Below are 23,874 nucleotides of genomic sequence, written 5' to 3' on the forward strand. Positions count from 1 at the left end.
AGCTTTTGATTTTGTCAGGGCAATTAAAGTGGGTTTTTGGGCGAAAATCAGCTATCTTCGGTGGGCTGCTAGTCGCTTTCTTTCACTTCCCAATATCAGCCAAGTATCCGAGGTCGAGGATTGTGATTCAAGCACTTGTACGTATGGCTGTGTATCCTCAGTACGTTCTTCTCATCAACAATTGCGATTCCTTGACTCGAGTGACAAAAGCATTGGCAGTTGGTGCTGTTAATGTTGATCTTATTTTTGGTTTTCATTTGTCGGTTTTGGGCTTGATGACCTTTTCACTTTGCACTTGGCAATTTTCCCTCTGGAATCTCAGTTGGTTATTTTGATAACTGCGAAAGATAAAAAGAGAGAGAGAAAAGGTCGTTAGCCAATGATGTCTATTAATTACCATATCATAGCTTCCTACAGCAACAACTCGTTTTAAAGCTCAAATCTTCTTTGCCGACTTCAATTAGCATTCAAATGCCAGTCAAAATATTCAGTTTTTGGTTGCTTTCATTTTTGTTTTTTTCTTTTTGATTTTCTGTGTATTTACCAAGCCTACACAGACAGCGTTAAAATCGCGCAATGCCAAAAATAAAAAGCAAACATCGAGCATCAAGCAAAACGCAGCAAAAAATTGGTAAACAAACAGCGGAGGGCTGCAGGAAATGGAACTGGGAATGGCCAAAACGAGTTTGCTCCTCTTCCTGGGGCAAGGTGAGAGTCCGAACAAAAAACAGAATAATAACAATAATGGAGCGGCGAGGTAAATGCGAAACCGAAATTAATATCAACTGCAAACAGCGCATTTTTGGCAGGCAGATTCAAAGTGACAAACAAATAGCCACGGCAACAGCAGCGGCAAACCAAACAAAAAAAAAAGATATACAAAAAGAAAATGAAAATGAAATACGAAAAACAACAAAGAAATAAGCTTAACAATGGGGTACAACAAGCCGAAACAAGGCATTCAGCGAAATACTATAAACAAATAGGGGATTGGGCTGGGAAAACAGATGATAGAGTTACAAGCCTGGATAATCTTTTGCGGTTTTTGGCCCCGCATCGAGGCAATCGAGACATCGTCATCAAAGCGAATTATATAAACGTGACTCTGACATTGTAGGTGGCTGCACTGGAATAACAAACAAATAATACAAAAAAAAAAGAAATTAACACAAGCCGCTTTTGTAACCCAAGCAAGTTGGCGCGCACTCAAATAACATAAACAACGTTACAAAGTTTCCTATTAATAATTTTTATTATCGACAACGTCATGAGCATACTAAACGCTCCACCGATTCCTAATCCATCAAAGGCACACAAATCGGCTACCAACAGCTGGTCACTGGATTTGTTGACAGATGCGGCTATATACACACGTATGAGACGAAGTGTCGCGTTTTCACTGATTTGCCCAACTAATTAGCAAAAATATCGAAAATAAGTTCGGCCTACTCCAGTCTATTCCAGCACACTCCAGACAGTCGATGCACAGTAAAAAAAAATGCCATGTAAATGTAATTGTAATTAGGTGTTTCTTTAGCGAATTAAAATTGTCAAAATTCAAAACATAAGTTTTTCTTTTCATTGGCAACTTTCTAATATATTCGATATACAGAATTATAAATAGGTGTTTTTGTATAATTATATTTGAAATGAACTTTTCTTGAACAATATATCGAAAATATCTTATTTTAAACTAGTTCTAAGATTGCATAATACAACAATGGAATAAGTGTTGTATCATTTTCTTTCTGTAATATATGTGGAAAAAATAAAAATGTAGGTAAAATATAAATCAATAAATATACCAAAACAAGAAAGGTCTATGTAACTGGAATTTCAATGATTTTCTCTGTATGTTTCTCCGCTTCATCTCAGTCTAGTCTTGAGTGTCTTGTTTATCGTCGGCTCTGTATGGACGTATTTAATTTATCCACTCACACCACTCGCATCGTGAATTATACTATGGATGCTGTAAACGAACTCTGGCGCGGTGTGACATTGAGCGGCGGCCACAATACACAACAGTCGGGGCGTTGACGATGTGTCGCCATGCGTATGAGCGTTATTATCACGTATACGCATGGTAAACACGGTAAACAACATCTTTACCGCCCTTTTTGGGGCGCTATATGGGCGTGCCTGACCATAAAACACTCTTTGCATGTGCGTTGATAATTAAATTCTACCTTACACTGGTCTGTAAGGGATTACAGAATCTGATTTAATTTTGGGAAATGCAAAATAATAAAACATTTATTATTGTTGGGTACAACGGAAGCCAATTAAAGTCTGGTTATGCTTTAGAAAGTTAATTAAGGATTATTTAAATGAGAAAAAACTATGAATTTAAAAAAATAAATCTTTTTTATATATGTTTTTGCAAAGTTACTTAACTTTCAAGAATACTTGTCACTAAGCAAAGTGAAACTCTCAGATACTTGTATGTGACAGAATAAACCGCTAGTCACTTCAACTAATGCAAATGGGGATAACCCGATTTATAACCCATTCATCCTTAATTTCATCAAACGAAACGAACTTTTGGCAGTAGCCTTGCCAACCCTACTTCATCCAACAATGCACAGCTGGAATTCGAAATGCATCCACGAGGCTTTATTCAGACGTCATGGCGTGTCTTTGTGCCTTTTGTATTTCAGACCTTTTTTGCTTTTTGCATCATTCAAGTTACACCCCCACTTGTTCGCAGGTTTAATTGTGGTATGTTTTAAAAAAAGCATTGTGCAAAAATATGTTCATAACCAGAAGAAGAAATCATCTGATTTAAATGCGTTTTGCTGAATTTCGTTTGTTAAAGACATCATTTAGTGTAATTGCATTTTCCGTAAACTTAACATATTTAGGTAGTAAATATTTTATTAAGCCATAAATATAATTTAACTGAGCGTTTAAAGTCATCTTGTTTATTTACTTTTAAAAATTCTTTGGTGGTTGCTATCAAATTTGAAAATTTTCTCTAGGTTTTCTCGCCCATTTGGTGACCCCAACCTTGCCATAATGTGTAACACAGATTGCTGCGCATCCAGGTCGCCAATTGGCAAGCGAATGGCGGCCCGCCGGCTTTTGCAACTGGAGGAAGAGGAGCGCAGGAAGCCCAAGCTGGTGATCCCGACGCCCCAGAGCCTCTTCTATCCATTCGAAGAGGTGGAGGCCATGGCCCAATATGTCATTGAAATCAGTCACATCCGTCCGAAGTACGGTTTAATTTGTGGCAGCTTCTTGGGCTCCATGATCTCACTGGTGGAGCAGCCGGTGGTCATTCCCTTCGAGGATATCCCCAACTTTCCCGCCGGCATTGAACCAAATGGTAGCCTAGTTATGGGCAATGTTATGGGTGCTCCCATAATCGCGCTGGTCGATCGATTCCAATCCTGCGATGGCTTCAATCAGGCCACCTGTGCGCTGCCCGTCCGCGTGATGCAGTTGTGCGGGGTCAAGACCATCATGCTGACCTCCGCGGCAGCCGCTGTCAATCCAAGATACGGCCTGGGCGATATAATGCTGATCGAAGACCACATCAACATTGTGGGCATGATGCATCAGACTTCGATGGAGGGACCAAGTGATCCCCGATTTGGCAGCCGATTCTTTTCAATGGTCAATGCCTACGATAAGGATTTGTTGGCATTGGGTCTCGGGATTGGCAAGGAGATTGGCATTAACAAATTCCTGCATCGTGGCGTTTTCGCCTGCTTGGGAGGTCCTGTCTACGAAACTCTGGCCGAAGAGCGAGCCCTGCGATCAATGGACGTGGATGCCGTGGGCATGTCCTTGGTGCCCGAAGTTCTGGCCGCCCATCATGGTGGTCTAAAGATATTCTCCTTTGTAATTATCAGTATGATGGCAAACGAAAAGCCCGTCGAGGAACCTGATAAGGAAACGGATTCCAGAACGTCCAAAATTGAGGAGGTGTCCTTGGAGGTTCCACCGCTTAGGGTGCAGGCATGTTCCGATTTGATCGGTCGTCTTTTGTACCATATGCACCAAGAGCACTGACGATCGATTCGTCCCGTCCCAAAAATAGATTTCTTGAAGCCCACGCCTTATTTTTTTTTTTTTGTATTATTTGTTGCAGCAAGTGTGTTGCCAACGCGGAAATAGCGACAGGTGCAGCTGTTGCCGCAAATATCAGAGGAAAGAGTTGTGACTACGGTGGTGGAGGGGAGGGGTGGTGCGAGATGTGAGATGGGAAATGTGAGGTGCGAGTGCGCCCGGTGTCAAGCTGTCTAATGGACGCCCCAAATGGCCAGCAATAAAAAGCGCAAAGTGCTTGGATCGCAGCAGAAATTTACAATTTTAGCCATCTGTAAAATACATTTTATGGCAATTAGCAAGGAATGAAACCCGAACTACTTTGTTGCCTTGCGGGCAACACATTTAATTTTACAAAATATTACCCAAAACTAGGCATGGTTTTTTTTACCTTTCCTTTTTTAAAATAGCTTTTTTCATTTTTGTTTCGCTTTATTCTTCAGTAGCAGTTATTTCATGTGTAGGAATGCATTGGAGTAATGGTAATGCCGGATGTGATTCAATTTTATAGAGGCCATTGTACATATGAACTGGAATTTTGATTAGAACACATTGTGGTTTACGGGTACAATAGTGTAAAAAAGTAGATGGAATGTATTCTTCCGGAAATGCGGTAGGGTTCTGCGCTTGCTCCCGGTGTAAATGTGTAATACGTTAATGTCTAGAAGCACTTGCGGTGGACAATGGACGGGCCGGACTCATCGTACTCCTGCTTCGAAATCCACATCTGCTGGAAAGTGGACAACGAGGCCAGGATGGAGCCCCCGATCCAGACGGAATACTTGCGCTCCGGCGGAGCCACAATCTTAATCTTCATGGTGGACGGAGCCAGTGCGGTAATCTCCTTCTGCATTCGATCAGCAATCCCCGGATACATGGTGGTGCCGCCGGACAGCACGGTGTTGGAGTAGAGATCCTTGCGGATGTCGACGTCACACTTCATGATCGAATTGTAAGTAGTCTCATGGATGCCGCAGGCCTCCATGCCCAGGAAAGAGGGCTGGAAGAGCGACTCGGGGCAGCGGAAGCGTTCGTTGCCAATGGTAATGACCTGTCCATCGGGCAGCTCGTATGACTTCTCCAATGACGAGCTGGATGCGGCCGTGGCCATCTCCTGCTCAAAGTCCAGTCCAACGTAGCATAGCTTCTCCTTAATGTCGCGCACAATTTCTCGCTCTGCGGTGGTGGTGAAGGAGTAGCCGCGCTCCGTCAAGATCTTCATCAGATAGTCGGTCAAGTCGCGACCGGCCAGATCCAAACGCAAGATGGCGTGTGGCAGGGCATAGCCCTCGTAGATGGGAACTGTGTGGGTGACCCCGTCACCGGAGTCCAAAACAATGCCTGTGGTACGTCCGGAGGCGTACAGTGAAAGGACAGCCTGGATGGCCACATACATGGCCGGTGTGTTGAACGTCTCGAACATGATCTGGGTCATCTTCTCGCGATTGGCCTTGGGATTTAGCGGAGCCTCGGTCAGCAGCACGGGGTGCTCCTCGGGGGCGACGCGCAGCTCATTGTAAAAAGTATGATGCCAGATCTTCTCCATGTCGTCCCAATTGGTCACGATCCCGTGCTCGATGGGGTACTTCAATGTGAGGATGCCGCGCTTGCTCTGTGCCTCATCACCCACATAGGAGTCCTTCTGGCCCATTCCGACCATCACGCCCTGGTGACGTGGACGACCCACAATCGATGGGAACACGGCACGCGGTGCATCATCCCCGGCAAAACCAGCTTTGCACATCCCCGATCCGTTGTCGATCACCAAAGCTGCAACCTCTTCGTCACACATTTTACTGTAGATTGTTTGGGTTCTTTTGAGGAGATTTGTAAAACGAGTAGCTTCTAGTTATCCGCTGAACAAACTGAGCAGAATAACAAAAAACTGTCTGATTGGATTGACTGACGCCTACTTTTTCGAGGTAAAATGGAATACTCAAATTTTGTATAACTTACAAGTAGAGTCTAAGGTATGTATGTTATATTTTATTCGTTGAATAGTATGGATTTTTAAAGATGTGCATAAAACAAGACTTTTCACATTGCAAACCCTAATTTATTCACTCAACAATGTGAACTATTTAAAAAATTAAAAAAACACATATTAAAAACTAACTGTTCCAGCTCTAAAAATCGTTTTCAACATCAAGAACCAAATTTATCGTGCTTTTGGTGCGCTTAAAAAATATTTTTATTTCAAAATTTCATGAGTTTACTCAATTCTAAAGCTGCTTTTACTTTAACATGAAAGCGAAAACACCCACATATTAGTTTAGTTTATTCATTTAGTTATATTAAGAACAAAGGAATCTAAATGCATACAAAATGATGTAAAAGTATAGTGAAAAGGTATCTGGTAAATTTGTCAACAAGCTAGGAAGTTACGAGCACAATGGAAATTGCACACCTGTATATTCCTTTCAGCCAAGTTGCCGCAGTTTAGCCTTATTTTGTAACGACAATCACAAACTTGCGCTGCGACTTCTTCTTTGTTCGTCATTGTTGCTAATTTTATTATTTGCCATTGTGGCGGTGCAGTAGCAAACGGGCAACGCGATGCGATGCGATGCGGTGCGGTGCAATGCGATGACGAACAACGTTTGTGCTCGCTTATTGACGCTGATTGCTCAGATATAAGTGCATATATAGGGGGGCAGCGATAGCCACGAGCTGTTTGCCTCGCAATTTGTATTTTACGTTTGCTCGTTTTGTTATTTTTTTCAGCTTTTAGCTGTGCGATCACAGGCTAGAAAGCGAGATTTTCCCCGGTTTGCACCGATTTCCCCCGATTGAGATTAGTGCGGCTCGCTCAATGTTTTTGGCCTGTGGCATTACGCTAATGAGTTATTCGCGGCCAGTTCATTGACCCAAACCCGATGCGATGTGTGGTTATTGAAAACGCGTTGGAAAACTGTATGCAATTTGCCACCAGTTCAGAACGCGTTTTATTCCCATCGACTGACTCTCTGTGGGCCAGTTCAGTGCACTGACATTACGATTTAATTTTAAATATCAAAAGCATTCGGGGCATTTGTGCGTGAATATCAGCGTGCCAACAATTGCGGTGCCAGCTGATTCACAGATGCATATCTGCATAGATACAAAGATACGCAAATACATAGTTTTGGCATTTCAATTGCCGCTGGGTGCAACATCTGCCCGTTGTTTTGGCAATTTAGTCGTCAACAGGGCTCTGATCTGCGGCTGACGCAATTTAAATGGCAAGCAGATGCCGACCATTCTGCGAGAAATGCGTCCAATGCTCAATCAACTGACACAGCAAACAAATGCTAATTATAATGGCACGATATAGCACCTAGTTTTTGAAAATCCACCTAATATGACCATTCAGTTAGCTTGTCATTTTATATTTACATTAATTCCATTTCTGTTCAATTAAATGAAACTTTATTTTTCAAAAGCATTTCCATCATGCCACAGTTTCATTTAAACCTTATTTGAGTCCATTATGTCATTGCAAAATAAATCAAACATTGATTAATCAGCAGCATGGAAAATTCAATTTTCACACGCAAAATTACATTTTCATTGTAATATTATTCTGTTGATAAAAGCTTGCAAACCAGCGACAATGCACGGAAAATCAGGCTTATTGCACAATTTTTAACTGTTGCTAGGTTTCTTCCGACCGTCGGTTCTAATCATCTGCCACTATAAACAATTTAAGATTAGATTTTTTCATACATTTACATTCTCTAAATCAATCCAATCAATTTTGATTAAGTCTGCTGATATACTAATAAACTAGGTGTTTTTTGTGCCTTTCGGGAAACCCAAGAATTGTCAGCAAATTAAGTGATTGAAATTTAAATCCTTTTCATTGCATAAATATAATTGAAAATATGTCAATTACATGGTTAAGAAAAGATACAAGAATCGGCAAAAAATATGAAACCAACAATCAACAACTGTTGATAAAAATCATTAAGAGCAGAGGAAGTTTACCGCTTGGATTACATAACCTTTGGCTGTAGAACAAACGAATATCCCCCTGGGTTTGAATCGTAGGAAAACGACATGGAAATTACTCAGCGTGTGTGTGACTACTTGTAATAAGGAAAAGTAGAAAATTGCACAAAATAAACGGCAAACTAACTAAGACGGACTGCGTTGCAGTTGGTATTGTTGCTGCTGCTGTTGCACTTGTTGGTGTTGCTGTTGCATTTGCTGTTGTTGCCGCTGTTGAAAGTTCAGTAACCTCGTTTTGCGCCCATAGAAGTGACTATAATTTAAGCAGCAGTCGTAGTGTAAGTAGTGCACAGAAAACAAGTATTACTATTTTTGAACTAGATCACTATTTAATATCAATTCAGTGATTGTATAAATATTAACACTTAAACGTTTATTTTCGGATGGTTAATTATTACGTACTTAACTTAAGACCTTTCAAATCGGGAATATTTAAAAAAAATATCGGGTCAAAGTTTAAGAAATTTTAAGATAATTTAAAACTTTTGATATTTTACAAACGTCAATGTAACAAAGTATATTTAAAAAAATTTCATATTTAATATATATAAATATAAGCTTTTACGTAAATTGACATTTCTTACACTTTTGAATCATTTTCAAACAATGACCAATTTTCTTTCCGTGGGGATGTTTTTTTTTTAACTGAATTGAAAAGCATATTTAACAAAATGGACCCTGGTCATTGAAAGGGTCTTTGGTCCTGTATTTAATCTAAAATGACGATTGTGGGCGAATTCGCAGAACGTTTCAGTTGATTGTACTGCTCGAAAGCCGCTTAAAATTAATAGCAACATTGAGGGGGGGAACACGTATCAATTGGCCTCTCTGCCGGCGGTTCAAGTGATTTCCCATCACACACACAACAATGGCCAACAAGCACAGGCAAACAGCAATCTTAATGCGCCTGGCAACAGCGAAACAACAGCAACATCACCGGACCCGCGAGCAACAGTTGCTCGAGTGCACTGTGTGCGTGAGTATCTGTGTGCACCGTGGCCGTGTGTGTAGTATCTGTGTTTCAGCGCGTCGACATAGCAACCGTTTATCATAATTGGCATTAACTGCCAACCATTCCTCAATTCTTTTCGGCTCGATGCATTACGTATACGCCGCGATGGTATCAAAAAGAATTCACTTCCGAACATGGATTTTAATTTATAAGCTCAGCATTTCATTTATTTTTATGTCTGTTTTTTTTTGCATATTACGTTAATGTCGGTGTAATTAAATATTTCATCAGATGGAGTTGTGTAATAATAACAATCGACAATCGCGAATGTATGACCACAATGTACGGTGTCAAATGAAATTCTGTAAATTAATATCTTACTAATAAGCATTCATTGACCAAACAAAATAACATATTTATCAGCGAATGTTTAACAAGATGCTAAATTATTCGTGTGATTACTTAAGTTTTAAAGCCTGATAAGGGGAAGATGCTAGAGCAGCAACAGAAGATTGATGAAATAGCCCAGACAAACGAATAATGTAGACGGTAAACAATCGAAAGCAACAAAGTGAATAAATGCCTTTAGCAATTTACCAAAAACTGCTGTATGAAGCAGAAGACTGAAGCAAAAAGAGAGGGAGAAACGCTCACCGAACATGCTGCTTAATTTAGATTCTCGTGCGGTAGGTCAAGTGCCAATTTCCTCAACTCGAATTGTGTGGCCAAAGCAAATCAAAGCCTGTAAAAATTGAATGAGAAACACCCGACCCCAATTGACAGTCATTCCATTTGCTTCCCTTTCCTTAAATTTTCAACTCGCCAAATCGTGTTCTTTTTTGCCCAGTAACCTGTTGAAGCCTTAACAGCCAGTCAATCAGAAAAGTCTCTGCCCCTCGCTGAAAAACGAGAAGAAATACTGGCCAACTAACCGCAGACATCACATATGGCATCTGCCAATGCTTTTGGGGGACTTTCAGATGCGGCACTCCGAACTAATGCCAGCAAATTGAAACAGAATCGAAAAGTAAGCTGCGAGTCAGTCCCGGATTTCTGCACAGCAAAAAATAAGAACGCTAGTTACATTTTAATATAAACATTAATTTATGTAGCATACAAATTTAGCAATAATTTCTAGGTTGGCAAGGCTCATCGCTAAGTAAGAAGCGAAAACTCATGATAAATTATTCTCCTCTGTCAAGTGTTTTTTCCGTGGTAGAAGTTATGTTGCTCACCATATTGAATTTAGCTTTAAGATTAAAATATATAAATTCTCAAAAAAGGTAAATTTTGTATACTTTAAACATTATTTTCATATGAAAACAACAAGCTGGACCAACTATCGAATTTTTCTCTGTGTCTCCTTTTTTTGCTAAAATTGTTGGTCCTGTTCCAGCTCTAATGGAACCATCCCGTTTGGCCTGAAAGCCTCTTACTGGCATCCCAATCCTCAAAGTACATTTATATGTACAATTTGAAAAGGGAGAGCCTATAAAAGGTTGTGAGAAATGCAAGGATATGCCAATGATGAAATTTCGAAAAAAAAAATGTTTAGAAATGGGAATAATTTTAAAAATAGAAGAGGGCTTATCAAAAAGTTTTAAACTAATAAAAAGAAATGTCAACTAAAAAATTATGAGATATTTTGAAAAAATGACTTACCCTTTGCTCTCTGTATTAAAACTCTCTTCATTTACTTAAACGGGATAATTGTAATCTCTTGAAATTTCGGTTCATTTAATTAAGAGACTTATAGGGAGTGCGCACACCGTTACTTTTCTTTTTGAGTTTGTCCTTTAAAACGCCGATATAGCGAGTTCTTTTACTCTCCGTTCTCCCTTGTTTTTTGATAACACATCACATAACATATAGTAACTAATTGCAGTCTGTTTTCCCCTGGAAATCGGCGAAGGGGATGGGTTCCAAACATAAAACACGAAAAACTGTGGATGAAATATTGTTTTGATCAAAAAAACGCTTTCGAAACGAAGAGCTAATGAAAGAAATAGTTGCGCGGGTGTGAAGCGACATGGGATTTCGCTCGTTTTCATAAATAATTCTTGTCCGATTTTTTGATTTACGCTCTGGCCCACTCATTAATTATGTAAGTTGAACGAAATTTCCCTCCCAAAACAGAAAAACCGATTGCATTTGGCGCGAAAAAATAGACAACAGCAAACACAGATAACAATAATAGTTTATATTTAAATTTGAACCGCAGCAGCAGCAACAACAATGGCCAGCATCGTTTAATTTGTTTACGCGGCTCGAGTTCGTTGTTATTCGTCTATGAGGCCAATCTAATTTATGCTCTGCCTTGTTGTTGTTTCAGTTTTGGTTTTGATTTTTTAGTTTGTTTTTTCGGATTCAGTTGCTTTTTTTTGCTTTATTGGCAGTTGCTTTTGCAAGAAATTTGTGTAGTAATTTTCCATGCAATAACAATGATTTTCGCTTTTTTGTCAGTTTTTATTTTTGGCGCTATCTTTGCCGCCTGCATTTGCTTCTTGTTTATTTCTTCTTTGTGTTTACACACGTAACGTTGAAAATTACCAGAACTAACTAAATAATAAGAACGAACCGAAAGGGTAAACAAAATAAAAACGGTTATCCGATGTTTTTCGGAGTTTTCTGATTTCCCGCGATCTTCCGCTGCGTGTGGTGTGGAAGGGGGATATCGGCTGTTTATTATCGTTTATTTTTGGTAGCTAATCTAGCTAGCCGGACAACCGAACGCGGCCAGCGACAAACTTCAACTGAAACGAAACCAAACGAAACAACCGAAATCCACTGCCGATACAGCTGGTATCGCAGCCCCCAGTGCAACAACAACATCTGACGTCGACAGAGAGCCAAAGAGCACTCGGCACGACACACTGTGAAAAAATAGGGATAAACACAAGAAACTAATTCTTTTGATTCAAACTTATGGGATGGGATGCCACAAAAAATCTAGACTTTTGAAATAACTTAACAATTTGTAAAATAGTATGCAAAGAAATATTTTAAGTAAGTCAAAAATATCTTAAAATGCAAAAAATATGTTGTTTGATTTTTGTACAAAAAGCAATAGCCTTATTTTTAATATTGTTTTTCTCTATATAAGCTTATTACAAACAAACGAGCGAGAGGGAGAGAGTGCGGGAGAGCAAATGTGAGGGACAGAGAGAACACACTTAGCAGCAACAGGCAAGCACCAGTTAAATTGCCCGGCGGGGGCGGGGGAGTGGCTCACTAGGCGCATGAGAGATATTTGCCTGACTTTTTGTTGCTTCTGTTTTGAGGCTTTGTTGTTTTTGCCGTAGCTTTTGTTGCATCTACTTTGTTGCTGTTGTCAAGGGTTACCCTGCATGCAATGTACCCTACAAAAAAGTATGATCAATCATGATCCGCGGAGGTAAAGTGGTTGGTTTCGGTCGATTGAATAATTGGTTTTTTAAGGATTAGAATTCCAAAACTGAATGAAAATAAAATGGAGAAGAGATTTAAAATCACTTACAAAGGCGTCTACAATAAGCTGCATTACATTTTAAGCCCTTAAGGTCGTTGTGTAAATGCCAAATATCAACATCATGTCTCATAGCCTACTGTAAGACTCCTTTGGATTATCATTAAGTCCTTATGGAGCACACATTTTTTTGATGTAAAATGTAATTTTTTTGTTTATGGTATACGTACCTATAAAGAGTATTTAATATGTTTTCTCTGTTTCCTCTTTGTAGAGTACTCCCCAAAAGTTATAGACCTAATCAAAATGTACAGTTGTTTTTCTGTGTTTGCCGTCTCTTCTTTTCATATATATTTTTTGTCCAACATATGAAAAGAGCACATGGAAAGGCAACAATAACAACCATTGACAACGAAGCGACAACAACGACGCTTCAAATGATTGAACTCTTAAATGGCTGAGGCCTATAAAAACTGGGTGTGAGTGTGAACGAGGCAGTGTTGGTGGATGCAAATGTATGCTCAGTTATCAACACTTTTTAGTCGCCCGCCCTCCTATCTGGCCCCCTTTCACTATTCCACCCCCCTCACTTTTTCTAGCGATTCAATACAAAGCAAATAAAAGCAAAGAGTCCACAGTCTTAATTCTGTATCTCGAACTCACCAAAAGATTGAATTCTCTTGTTAAGGTGTTTGAAAGTATGCTATTTAAACCTCTTCCATTTTCGGTATAGCCCAAAATAATAAAAGATTTACAAAAAATTAAAAAAAAAAATCGCAAGCTTGCTGCAAAATAGGTTGATTTTAATGGGCTAAAACAAATTATAGATTTGGGGAACTTGAAATTTGAATGTGCAGAATATCTACTGTATATCAACCTCGGCAAAAGATGTCATAGAGACATGGCCCTGGCTTTGTTTACTCTATAGAGACATTTTCCGGCTCGAATCGCCGTATCTGCCTTGCCCTCCTCCATCCACCATTATTTCTCTTAAAGTATCATGCGAATTCAGTAAGTGGCGGCGATAAATAAAGTGCCCGTCCCCATTTTTATTTAATAGCTAAATCGTGAGACAATAAAATGCAAAAGCAATGAATGCGATGGGAAGTGAAATTAATAATCACTCGAGTGCAAAGTACTGTTCGCCACTATTATAGGCCGAATGCTGGGGATTTGCATTAGGGCAGGGAAAAACGCTTATCAGTAATGGGAGCAACAGCAGCAGCGGCCTGATAACAGGGCTGATACCAAAATACATTCGTTGTGGCCGTGTGCGTGCCTATAGATTATTATTATTATTGATTAATAAACAATTTTCTCACTCACACAGAAAATAACTAAAAGCTAGAGGCTGTATTTATGTATGGTTGAGTGTCCGCAAAAGGCGACGCGACCGATAAGGAATGACCGATTTAGTTCTATAGTTCATAAAGCGATAGCTAACATCAGACTCGATTGACCCACAAAGATGATGCGACAAACATGAAAGGCATATGTTCACACTTATAATTAGTGTTTGTACCGGGGTCCAAAAAAAAAGAACACAGATGATTCTAATAGAGCAAAGTGGGGGATGACTTGCAAAATAATTTAGTGACTTAGGGCCCGTTTTAAATTCAAATCTATCACAAATTTAAATATACCTAAAGTGTGGCGCAAAAAATTATATAACTATTATTTACATTATTAGCATTTAATTTCCTATAATACTATTTATTATTGTTTGCTGAAATCATTAAACGGTCATGAAAATATTATCTTTCTATATCTAAAATACTTTCAATAAACTTTATAATAATGAAACAACAAAATCTATCACAATTCTTTCTTAAACCCTTCCTTTAAAGTATTTAAATTTGCACTGAAAACATTTGAATAAGCTTTAGTTTATTTCGAGATAAAGAACTATTTCAAATTCGTTAATAAAGATGTGCTTGTATGTCCAATCAATTTTGGCATAATTGATAGTCATCAATACGTCGTTGATATGTAAAACATGTTTATTTTATACTAGCATATTGATTTCTGCAATTAGGGAAGTATATCACTGGCTGAAAACATGATAATTATTTGTATTCCGATATTTCGCAGCAGAGCTTACGGTTTTATTGAAATGCAATTATTTGTATTCGTATTTTGAAAAACAATGTCGCTGGCAAAAATGCGTTATTGAATTCCGATTCGCACAGGACACGGGACTAAATTCCTGTAAATTGTTTTTCTTCTTTTAAGTTTTTCCCTGTTCGGATAATTGCTGGAAAATCTGTGTTTCACCTGGCTGATTGGAGAGGTAAATTGCGAGGAAGAAGCGACGGCATCGCATTCATGGCGACTTTTCTTTTTTCCTTTTCCGAGCAAACACGGTGCAGCGGACACAATTAACAAAACATGGGGAAAAAAAACCGTATGACACGGCCGGAAAATAGGGAAAAAATTCGCATCCGTGGGCTAACATTTAATTGGCCAGTGGGTCCTGGAAGGATGTGAAGTCGGTGGTGGGTTAAGTGTGGTTGCGACTGCGACCATATCAGTTGTAACCCGATAATCGAGCTGCGTTCGCATGAACACACAGGCGACCGTTTCACCTGGATTGGGTTACATCGTTTGCCCTTAGCAAATACATCTCAGCGATGCGTTAAACCGCTGGAGCCACCAAGCCCACCCACTTTGTGCACCACATCCCACTATTTGTTATTCCGATGACGATGACGTTAATCTGCCTCGCAAATTGTCCACGAGCTGATTGGTTTTTTACCTGTTGCGCACTCCCACCTGCAAATCAGGTAACCCAGCCCCGGGGATTTCAATCGAATCAAAGCATTCAATGCATTGGAGTGCAGCTAATTACTTCATGTTTGTATGTTATGTTTTATTCCGCCCACGGGCCTAACAACGTCCATCGAAGTCTGTAACATTAATTCAAAATAAGCTTAAATAATAAATGACAGCAGGGATGTAAGGCTGCAGCTAATCATCAAATATGTGGCATTGCATTTCACTAATAAAATGGTCGTTAGCAACGTTTTTTTTGCATCGAATGTTGAAATTTTTAAGGTAGTGAAATTCAACTAGCAAAAATGCGTTTAAACAGTCATAGAAATATTTAAATGTGGATGTGTGTGTAAGTATTTTCCCCACTTATTCAATAATCCATCCTATATTTACATGACCAGCTAAAATTTATATTTTTTGACTTTCGGAGTGACAACGTTTTAGAACCATGTTTTGTAATTTTATATATATTTAAAATCCTTCAGGTATTAGACTTTAAGTATTGACTTGGTATTTAAATATTATAAAAACTTAAATATGTTTTAATAAAGTAAATTATTTCTTGTATTTTGTTTTTTTTTTATAACAGATAATTTTCTAGCCGTCTGTAAACTAAGTTGAAAATTATTAAGTTGCTTATTTTATTGTATCTCTCAATTTCTGGCGCTCCAAAGTTAGAAAACCCAAGATAATCACAAATACATAAACTTGAATTTGTTCTATTGTGGAGCGGAAATAAAGTAACCGGAAATAGTGGCGCCAAGCCGAGATACATGTGTGTTCGTTTTTAGAACTATAAATTTAAATTTTCCGATCAATCGATAAAATTCAAATTTCCTATGGGATATTTATCGATAAGAAGCGCAACAGCTGATTTTGATAGTGCCGCCCTGGTTGCGTGGATGTTTCGATTTGAGTTGAATTTTAATTAATTTTCGCCGGTTATCACTGAAATGGCCCCGCCAAAGGCCGCCAGCCACCGTCCGGCGGTGCGGCGCAAGAAGTCCGGCAATTTCGTGGACTCCATCCTGGACAAGTACCTCAATGTGCGGTTCTTCAAGTACCTCATCTTGGAGCCGGCCGCTTTGCCCATAGTTGGACTTTTTGTGCTTCTTGCGGAGGCCGTCATCAACGTGGTGGTCATCCAAAGGGTTCCCTACACGGAGATCGACTGGGTGGCTTACATGCAGGAGTGCGAGGGCTTCCTCAACGGCACCACCAACTACGCCCTGCTCCGCGGTGAGTTTCCGTTCCGGGTTTATTTTTGGCGACAGGTGACCCCATTTCGTGGTCCCTTTTCCTGCACCTGTTATCGCTTGCGCGCGTTTATGCGACTGATTTATCGCAAATACATTTATTTTCTTGCAAATTGAGGAACTTTTTTTTAACATTTAAATCTAATTCGTAAAACTTCTTAGTAATATCTTTTTTAAAACTGATGGGACATTGTTAAATTTTTACCACTATAAAGGCTTAGGTAACTTTTGCGATTATGGTTACATTTCGATAGTTTTAGTTTTGAATAATCTTTAATTCAAAATAAGTACGTTCTGCATAACTTTGCTTAGAGATGCAATTTATTTTTTTGATGATTACCAGTTTAAAATTCAATTTAAAATTGCATAAACGGTAAATAGACGTTTTATATGGAAATAAAACATTTAAAAAAACATTTTTTTTCTTCTATACTTGTTATAAAGTAAACTGAATTGTAGAATTTAAAGTCAACTGTTAACGAAATGGGAATTTAGGAAAAACTAGCCTTTTCATTTCATAAAAAAAATAGGAATTCATAATAAACTATCTTGTGATGTTCGATTGACGGTCAATTTGGTTTATTCATCTCGAACCGACTTGTATTTGGAATACACACTCCATCGGTTCCCGCCCCGAACTTAGATTAAGCAACAATAACGTGCGTTAACTTAGACACTAGCAAACAGAATCGGCCATCAATTTGCCAACGACTGTCAGTTGAACATGGACTTGATTTTGTTTATGAAGCCTCCGCCGTCGCCTTGTCCGGATCCGAATCCGCCGCCTTCTTTCGCTTTGGTTTCTTCTTGGTCCGCCCGCTGGCCTTTGCCTTTTGTGTCTGCTGTTCCTTCTCCTGACTTGGAGGATCCTGATTCTCCAGCCGAGCTGGCTGATCCGCCAGCTTTTCCGGCTCCTGATCCCTCACTCGCTCCTGCGCTACAACGAGAGATTGGGGGACAAAGAGAAAGAAACCATAATTTAACATAGTTCGCACATAAAACGCACGTATATTTTAACTACGAATTCAAACTCCAAGGTACATTTAGAGATTGCATTGGTAGGTCAGGAGATTATTTACGTTGCTTTCTTACTGCCATCTTTGCGATGCGTGATTCCGTTGATCTGGCCCGGAGTATCCTCCTCCAGCTCGGCGTACGCCTCAATCAGATCCCGTCGCTCCTTGCTCAGTTTCCGGCTATCCGGCACCGCGATCTTGATGTGCACATAGTGATCGCCGTGTCCATGGGCATTCACCCGCTTCAGTCCCTTCCCGCGCAGCAGTATTTTGTGATGCGACGAGGTGCCCGGCTCCACGTTGATCCACTGGTCCTCGTAGACGCCCTGAACGCGAACAGTGCCACCGAGCACCGACTGGGCTAGGGAAATGGCCGTGTCCGTGTGCACATCGGCGCCTTCGCGGCGGAAGTAGTCGCTCCGCTCCACGCGGAAGGTGACGAACAGCTCCTTGCTGCCCACCTGCATGCGCACCGTCTGCCCGTTCTCAATGCCGGCGGGCACCGGAACGGTGACCTTCCTGCGCTGGACCGTGCGGCCCTTGCCCTCGCACTCGCTGCACGGATACTTGATGTGCTGCCGCGTGCCCTGGCAGTAGCGGCAGGTGGAGCGCATCACGAAGGGGCCCGTGGAGACCGTCTCGAATCCGGTGCCGTTGCAGTATTGACAGCGACCCGGTTTCGTGCCCGGCTCGCACTTGGAGCCGGCGCACTTGGGGCACTGGTCCACCACATTGACGTTGACATCTTTGTTGACACCGCGGGCCGCCTGGGCGAAGGTCAGGTCCATCACCATCTCCTGGGCCTGTCCGAAACCGAACTTGGAGTCGGCGAAGTCGTCGAAGCTGTTCGATCGGAAGTTTCCCTCGCCGAAGATCTTGCGGAACAGCTCCTCCGGATCGATGCTGGATCGGAATTGCCAACTCTGCGAGAAGCCCTCGGGTCCGAAGCCACCGGCTCCGCCGCCGGGGAATCCTCCGCCCTGGCGACCCATGTTCTCCGCCGTTTGGCCGTAGGTGTCGTACTCACGGCGCTTCTGCTCGTCGCTGAGGACCTCGTAGGCCTCCGAGACCTCCTGGAACTTGCGGCCCGCATCCGGATCCTCCTTGTTGGTGTCCGGATGGTACTTCTTGGCCAGTTGGTAGTAGGCCTTCTTGATGTCCTTGCCGTTGGAGTTCTTGGCCACGCCGAGCGTTTTGTAGTAGTCCTTGGCCAGGAGATTGCGAGTGGTGTGCAAGCGGCGGGCTTGGTGCTCCGGATTTGCCGGATTTCCGTTCCTCGGCGGCTGTTGCCAAACGCTGGAGAGGCTTCGGTAGGCGGTGGCACTGGGCGTGGAGCATGCGGCGGCCGCTAGACAGCTGCGCACCGCCGGCAGTTGCCGGAATACGAATAAATTTTTACACGAAATCAACATTTTTCCATAAAAGTATCAGTTTTTCAGCTAACATGCCGTAACCTCCATGCTGCTGCCCTACGAATGTGCTCTCTCTCGCTCGCACCTTTGCTCGGTGTTCCTTTCCCGTTGACGTTTTGACAGTCGCCCCGACGCGTTGCCCGTTACGTCAGCCGTTCCGTTCCCACCGCTTGCCATTCGCAGCGCATTCGCACAGCTGATTTTGCATTTGAATCTAATGTGTAACGGCCACGATTGGCGGCTTGTGAACAAATTTAAAACGACTTTACTTTTCTCAAAAGAGTGAGGATGAAACACGATTTCACTTTTGTAGAATTAAATGTCCCGAATACAAATTAGATTGTAATAAAACCATAAATTATTATTTCCATCAAATTAGTTTCCCAAATTATATTATCACAGCAATTCAAACCACAATGTACTGAAATTACGGATCGGTGGATAAGTCTTGTAAAAATTATAAATTTAGTACTTTTAAATTTTCTAAGTCTTCAACCTCACAGAAAATTGTTTAAATAATAGACAACAATTTAAATTTAATATTAATCATTAATAAAAATAAACATATAAATTTATCAATACTATTTATTAAATTCCGTAGGTGACACCGGTCCCCTTGTGTATCCGGCTGCCTTCGTCTACATCTACTCGGCTCTTTACTATGTGACTTCCCACGGAACGAATGTGCGCCTGGCGCAGTACATCTTCGCCGGGATCTACCTGCTCCAGCTGGCCCTGGTGCTGCGGCTGTACTCGAAGAGCCGCAAGGTTCCACCGTACGTGCTGGTGCTCAGTGCCTTCACCTCGTACCGCATCCACTCGATCTATGTGCTGCGACTCTTCAACGATCCCGTGGCGGTGCTCCTGCTCTACGCCTCCCTCAATCTCTTCCTGGATCGTCGATGGACCCTGGGCAGCACCTTCTTCAGCTTGGCGGTGGGCGTTAAGATGAACATCCTCCTCTTTGCTCCTGCTCTTTTCCTATTCTATCTGGCTAATTTGGGTCTCCTGAAAACGATCCTCCAGTTGGCCATCTGTGGAGTGATACAAGTGCTGCTGGGAGCTCCTTTCCTGCTCACCTATCCTGTGGAATATCTCCGAGGAAGCTTCGATTTGGGCCGCATCTTCGAGCACAAGTGGACGGTTAACTATCGGTTTCTGACCAGGGAGATCTTCGAGGATCGCTCCTTCCACCTGTCGCTATTGGGACTGCATTTACTGCTCCTTTTGGCCTTTGCCAAACCCACCTGGACCTTTTTCCAGAGCTATGTGCGCCTGCGCCGCGTTGAGGATCAGTTGCAGCCGCAAATAGCGCAGCAGAATCGTGAGATGAAGGCGCAGAAAAAGTTGAAAAAGGCGGAAAAGGACAAGGATCAGAAGAAGTTTACGGCCGAACAACAATCCTTCCTGAAAGCCTTCGAAAAGAGCCTGCAGAAGGCATCCGGAGGGAAGGGAACACCAGGTTCTGCCCAGTCGGAACCGGAGCGCTATGGCATCCACTTCGATCGCTGCACCCAGTTGGCCCTGCTCCCATTCTTCGTGTGCAACCTGGTGGGCGTGGCCTGCTCCCGATCCTTGCACTACCAGTTCTATGTGTGGTACTTCCATTCGCTACCCTATTTGGCCTGGTCCACGCCTTACTCATTGGGAGTGCGATGCCTCATCTTGGGACTCATCGAGTACTGCTGGAACACCTATCCAAGCACAAATCTATCCAGTGCCGCCCTTCACTTCACCCACATCCTGTTACTTGCGGGTGTGGCCAAGCAACTCATCCAGACGATGCGACTGAATAGTGCGGTCAAAAAGGACCAACAGGAGCAGCAGAAGAAGGTTCAGTAGGAGGAGGAACTTACTAGCCACGAGTGCCACTTAAAAATGTTTTGATTATGCCAAATAAAAAAAAAGTGTATTAAAAACCCTTACAGTCTAATTATTGTTGTGGAAATATAGGACATTATAGGATATTTAATGTATCTTTAGATTCTACATCCATAAACCATAATCATTTCAATAGCTTAGCATTAAATCAAACAGACAAGTTGAAATTGATTTAATTTTATTTGGGTACGTTAGTCTTTTGTATGGGTGCTGTACAAATGGCGGGGAGTTGGTCACCAACTCGTCCCGCGATATTTGCAACCTAGTATCTACATAAAATAACTTAAACAATGTCCGCTTAAAACTACAAGTGCAATAATGGTGCTGTGACCTCCTTTTTGAATGGAAAAAGAAGCGTGAGGCCCCGCGTCAATCGCTGCCCACCGCCGTTGTGGGCGTACGCAGGCTTAGGGGCGTGGCAGCGGGAGCAGTCACAGGAGGAGGATTTGGGGAGGTTGGAGCCGCTGTCGCCGTCGTGGCTTCTTCCGCCGGCACACTGCTGCTCCGCTGGATGCTAAAGAATCGTAGGAGTGTCGTCTCGCTGTTTCTCCTACTCGAAGTTGGTGTTCTTGGCTGAGTTTGTGTGTGGGAATGGGAGGAGTTGCCAGCGGGTGTGCCACCGCCTGCATCCGTATGGGAAATTCGCCTGCGGGGCGTGGCCTGTAACCGCGGACTGCACTCGGATTGCCGTAGACTTTGGAGTCGCGGCGATGCCAATACATCCGCCTGCTGCTCCTCGCTGATCTTATCGCTGAGCGTCACATGTGCCCGCCCACTCATCAGCTTCTGTTTCCGGATGTTCGTCAGCCAGTCCACCTTCTCCTTGGCCTTTCGCTTGGGCGACATGATGCCCAGGTGCGGTGCCTCGCCATCCACCACGAAGTTGGGCAGGTTGGAGGTGGGCGAGTAGATTAAGGCGGAGATGGGCGGTGGATTGGTTGCTTCTGCCGCCGCTGCTGCTGCCGCTGAAGTGGTTGGCGGGGAGGTGTACATGTGGTTCACATTCTCACTCAATGGAGAATGACTTGGCGTGCTCAGGATCTTGGGCAGAGGCGATACATCCTCCGCCGCAGAGTTCTCCTTTTGGCGTTTGCTTGGGGAGGCCTCTTCTTCGTTTATGGGCTGAAGTTGTATGTGTCGGCAAGTGGATTCCTGGTTAGAAGGTCCGAAGAGCCGCCGGCCACGGGACTCCAGCGGCTTGGCTCGCTTTTGGGGCTGCTCGGTGGCTTCCGTCTCTCCACCGGCCACGCCCAGCATTTCCAGAAAGGAGCGTTTGGTGGTCGTCTTTTCCACAGAGCCTGGAGTACGTTCGTTTTGATCCATCAGACGCTTCAGTGACCTCGGCGTGGACTCCAGATCTCGCAAATTGTACTTGTGATTACCACTAGCAGGTCCAGCTGTTTTCCTTCCGAATTCCCTTACATAGGAGGCAGTTCCTCTGTACTTTTCCACCCGCTCCGCCTCACTGAGGCCATCTAGATCGGGACCAATGCGCCATATCTTGTGTCGCGCATCATCGCTGCAGGTGACAATGGGGCAATCGTGACTGGAGCCCCAGGCCACGCAGGTAACTTCCACTGTGTGGCCTGATAGGGCCACCAGCGGCTCCTCCGCATGATCCAGATTCCAGATGTAGGCCCGCTCGTCGCTGCTTCCGCTCAGTAGATACTTTCCATCCGGGCTGAGGCAGGATTTGATGTAGAACGTGGAGTTCAGCAGACCCTTGTAGCAGGCCAACGGGCGGGGCGAGTATGAAGCCAAGTTATAGCAATAAATGGTGTTGTCCATACAATTGGCATACAGTTTCGTGCCGGAAGCGTCCACAATGAGGTTGGTGAATCCGCGGAAGGTGGAGTGACCGGCATAAGGTAACTTGTGTCTGGGCAGTGGCTCCTTTTTGTAGGCCGTATAGTTCCGCCGCAGGTCCCAGACTTTGATGACTCCATCGCCGGCGCCACAGGAGATCAGCGTGTCGTTATCTTGGAAGGCCAAGCCTGTGATGCTGCTCGAGGTGGTGCCCCCAGCCATTTTGGGTGTGCGTGTGCGTTGCTTTCGCTGGGAAACAGGTGTACCCGGTCCACCCGTGTGGCCGCTATAGATGCAGTTGTCCACGCGCGACGTGAGGTCCATGTTCAGGTTGGCCCTGATGTCCCAGATGAGAATGGCGCCATCGCGGCCACCGGTGGCAAAGACAGCGGGATCGGTGCGCTTAAAGGCAGCCGACTTGACGGATCTGGTGTGGCCCACATAGGAGTTCAGGCCACGGATGCCAGAGCCGGCTACTTCCCACAACCTGGCCGTGTGATCTCCCGAGGCGGAGACGAAGCGCATCTGGCCGGGGGCCCACTCCAGATCGAAGACCGCGTTGTAATGGCACTGGGGACCCACCAGGGACTGCTCCTCCGGCTGGTGATTCCGCTGCGTGGTGTCCTGCAGCGTGATCTTGCCGTCCTCGTTGGCAATCGCCAGGATGTGCCGGTAGCCATCGCAGTTGGCAAACTTGGCGGAGAAGATCGGTGGCTCCGGATTGAAGTCCGGGCAGTAGTTGGCCGGTGCAATGCCCCGCCAGCTGTCCTCCTTGGCGACGGAAAGGCGACGCAGCGCGAAGTCGTAGGTCCTTTCGTTGGCTGCGGAAAAAAACGAAAGGGAAATTATGAAACTAGTGCCGTGGCTCTGCTATAGTTTAACACGGATTTTCTGCAAGATCAGCAGTTTCTAATGAGGCAACTAATCGGGTTTCTTTACCCCCATTATCAATCCTCAGCGATTAGTTAGCTATATTGCATATTCAGTGGCCTTTAACCTTGCAAACCCCTTTGAACCCTCTTTCAAATCAACACCTTTGCTCGCAGGAAATTCGAGCGCCAAAAGTGAGATTCTCCCGCCAAGTGATAAACTCACCATATCCGTGCTCCCTGGCCCGCAACTTGTTGTATATGTTCATCCTGCAATCCGCTTGGCGACTGCTCCTTTAAGTCCTCGTTTTTCACTATATTAATTGCTATTTCCTTTGAAATAAAACAACCTACGATGCATCGAAAATATTTTTCAACGACGCAGCTGGACTCTTGAGCAGTGTAACCGTCTTCGGATAGGAGTA

At 43.1% G+C, this 23,874-nt stretch overlaps 6 protein-coding genes across 12 annotated transcripts; 2 read left to right on the forward strand and 4 right to left on the reverse strand.

Annotated features, from left to right (window-relative positions):
- Positions 1-87: 87 nt before the first annotated feature.
- Positions 88-11,745, reverse strand: LOC123037229. Of its 4 annotated transcripts, none has more exons than XM_044457052.1 (3): positions 11,571-11,745; positions 10,655-10,935; positions 88-338 (listed from the first exon to the last, which is right to left on the reverse strand). In XM_044457052.1, the coding sequence occupies exon 3, from the start codon at positions 255-257 to the stop codon at positions 96-98; it is 162 nt and encodes a 53-aa protein (XP_044312987.1). In that variant the 5' UTR covers positions 258-338; positions 10,655-10,935; positions 11,571-11,745; the 3' UTR covers positions 88-95. The 4 variants fall into 4 exon arrangements, with proteins under 4 accessions (XP_044312987.1, XP_044312984.1, XP_044312990.1 ...); XM_044457049.1 differs by having other exon boundaries at positions 11,543-11,745; XM_044457055.1 differs by adding an exon at positions 1,025-1,126 and having other exon boundaries at positions 10,655-11,745.
- LOC108043031 (purine nucleoside phosphorylase 1) lies at positions 2,923-4,060 on the forward strand. Its single transcript, XM_017121558.2, has one exon. The coding sequence runs from the start codon at positions 3,016-3,018 to the stop codon at positions 4,012-4,014; it is 999 nt and encodes a 332-aa protein (XP_016977047.2). The 5' UTR covers positions 2,923-3,015; the 3' UTR covers positions 4,015-4,060.
- On the reverse strand, positions 4,462-5,969 carry LOC108043030 (actin-42A-like). Its single transcript, XM_017121557.2, has one exon. It carries the CDS (start codon positions 5,840-5,842, stop codon positions 4,712-4,714), a length of 1,131 nt encoding a protein of 376 aa, XP_016977046.1. The 5' UTR covers positions 5,843-5,969; the 3' UTR covers positions 4,462-4,711.
- A 4,344-nt stretch (positions 11,746-16,089) lies between the features above and the next one.
- On the forward strand, positions 16,090-20,812 carry LOC108043039 (lethal(2)neighbour of tid protein). Its single transcript, XM_017121576.2, has 2 exons — positions 16,090-16,448; positions 19,495-20,812. Exons 1-2 carry the CDS (start codon positions 16,163-16,165, stop codon positions 20,733-20,735), a joined length of 1,527 nt encoding a protein of 508 aa, XP_016977065.2. The 5' UTR covers positions 16,090-16,162; the 3' UTR covers positions 20,736-20,812.
- Positions 17,027-18,998, reverse strand: LOC108043038 (protein tumorous imaginal discs, mitochondrial). 4 transcript variants are annotated; one of them, XM_017121573.2, is made up of 2 exons: positions 17,558-18,998; positions 17,027-17,397 (listed from the first exon to the last, which is right to left on the reverse strand). In XM_017121573.2, the coding sequence occupies exons 1-2, from the start codon at positions 18,891-18,893 to the stop codon at positions 17,180-17,182; spliced, it is 1,554 nt and encodes a 517-aa protein (XP_016977062.2). In that variant the 5' UTR covers positions 18,894-18,998; the 3' UTR covers positions 17,027-17,179. The 4 variants fall into 4 exon arrangements, with proteins under 4 accessions (XP_016977062.2, XP_016977063.2, XP_016977061.2 ...); XM_017121574.2 differs by having other exon boundaries at positions 17,027-17,402; XM_017121572.2 differs by having other exon boundaries at positions 17,027-17,402; positions 17,545-18,998.
- Positions 20,813-20,935: 123 nt separating the features above from the next.
- LOC108043037 (protein lethal(2)denticleless) lies at positions 20,936-23,859 on the reverse strand. Its single transcript, XM_017121571.2, has 2 exons — positions 23,676-23,859; positions 20,936-23,401 (listed from the first exon to the last, which is right to left on the reverse strand). The coding sequence occupies exons 1-2, from the start codon at positions 23,716-23,718 to the stop codon at positions 21,144-21,146; spliced, it is 2,301 nt and encodes a 766-aa protein (XP_016977060.2). The 5' UTR covers positions 23,719-23,859; the 3' UTR covers positions 20,936-21,143.
- Positions 23,860-23,874: the final 15 nt, after the last annotated feature.

Source organism: Drosophila rhopaloa, unplaced genomic scaffold, assembly GCF_018152115.1.
Source record: "Drosophila rhopaloa isolate 14029-0021.01 unplaced genomic scaffold, ASM1815211v1 contig_115, whole genome shotgun sequence".
Lineage (NCBI taxonomy): Eukaryota > Metazoa > Arthropoda > Insecta > Diptera > Drosophilidae > Drosophila > Drosophila rhopaloa.